General features: G+C 70.6%; 1 protein-coding gene across 1 annotated transcript in view; it reads right to left on the bottom strand.

Moving 5' to 3' along the window:
* Positions 1–1091, bottom strand: part of CRLF1 (cytokine receptor like factor 1) — a 14504-nt gene that overhangs the window by 927 nt on the left and 12486 nt on the right. Inside the window, exon 7 of the mRNA XM_025210326.1 lies at positions 5–111. Coding sequence (XP_025066111.1) covers positions 5–111 — 107 coding nt within the window. The remainder of the gene's footprint in view (positions 1–4; positions 112–1091) is intronic.

Genomic DNA, 1091 nt, shown 5'->3' with positions numbered 1-1091 from the left:
GGGCCCAGCCGTGGGCGTGCTTCTTCCCCCAGCCGAAGAACTGCTTCAGCTCCCGCCGCAGGGTGCTGTTCTGCTCCCCGCTCTTGGGGTCGCACACGCCGGGGATCCTCTCTGCACGGGGGGGAAGGAAAGGGGGTCCGGGCGGGGTCCAGGGGGACGGGGCAGCCGGTGTCGGGGGGGTAGCAATCGCCCGGGCAGGCTGGCTCGGGTCTCAAAGTGAGCTCTGTCCCTGCACATAGGCGCCGGGGACAGTGCTTCCTGGCCGAGGCTCCAGCTCTCGCTGGGCTCGCGGAAGGGGCAGGCCGGGGCCGTGTCCAGCTCGGCACCCCGTGTCTGGCCGTGCCCAGCCCTGGCAGGATGCACGAGCCCTTGGCTGCTCGGGAAGGACCTGGTCCCAGGGGCAGCCTCTTCCCTGCACCTGCTGACCAGGGCAGGAGCAGATGCCCGGGCAGGCGTGACATCAAAATCACGTCATAAATAACGGTGGGGGAGCCGCGGGGCTGAGCTGGCGCGCTCGGCCGGAGGCCGCGAGGCTCGCTCGCTCCCTGCTGGGAAACGAGAGCTCCAAATTGGCTCCTGCGCAAGAAATCCAGGTGCCGGGCACACACCCGGGCCAAGGCAAGGAACAACCTCTCGGCACGTCCCACGCTCGCAGGAAGGGGGGAGTGGTGCCGGCCATGCCAGGACCCCCCCCGCGCCTCTGCCACCCCCCAGCACCAAGGCAGAGTGCAGCAGATTTGCATGTGGCGCAGGATGAATCGCGGCCGGGAACACTAATCTAATTACAGCCAGAGCCAGGGGGCGGGGGCGACCCGACTGCAGCAGCTGGAGGGGCGCCAGGCCCCCCGGCACGCCACGGGGAGCTCCGGCTCCAGGCGAGCCACCTGGGGGGCGGGTGAGGCTCGGGGCCAGATTTCCGGCCCTGCTCCCACACTCCCCACCCCAGGCAGAGGGAAGTGGAGGAGGAGGCGCTGCGCAGGCCCTCGGGCTCCCAGGACCCCAGACCGCGTGCGAGCCGGGGCCCTGCACGGTGGGCGCTGTGGCTGGCGTGAGGTGGGCTGCTCCGCTTTCTATCGGCAGCTGCGGTGCCC

This window comes from Alligator sinensis, unplaced genomic scaffold, assembly GCF_000455745.1.
Source record: "Alligator sinensis unplaced genomic scaffold, ASM45574v1 scaffold1354_1, whole genome shotgun sequence".
Lineage (NCBI taxonomy): Eukaryota > Metazoa > Chordata > Crocodylia > Alligatoridae > Alligator > Alligator sinensis.
Note: the sequence above shows the minus strand (reverse complement) of the source record. Positions and strands in the feature narration are given on the sequence as shown.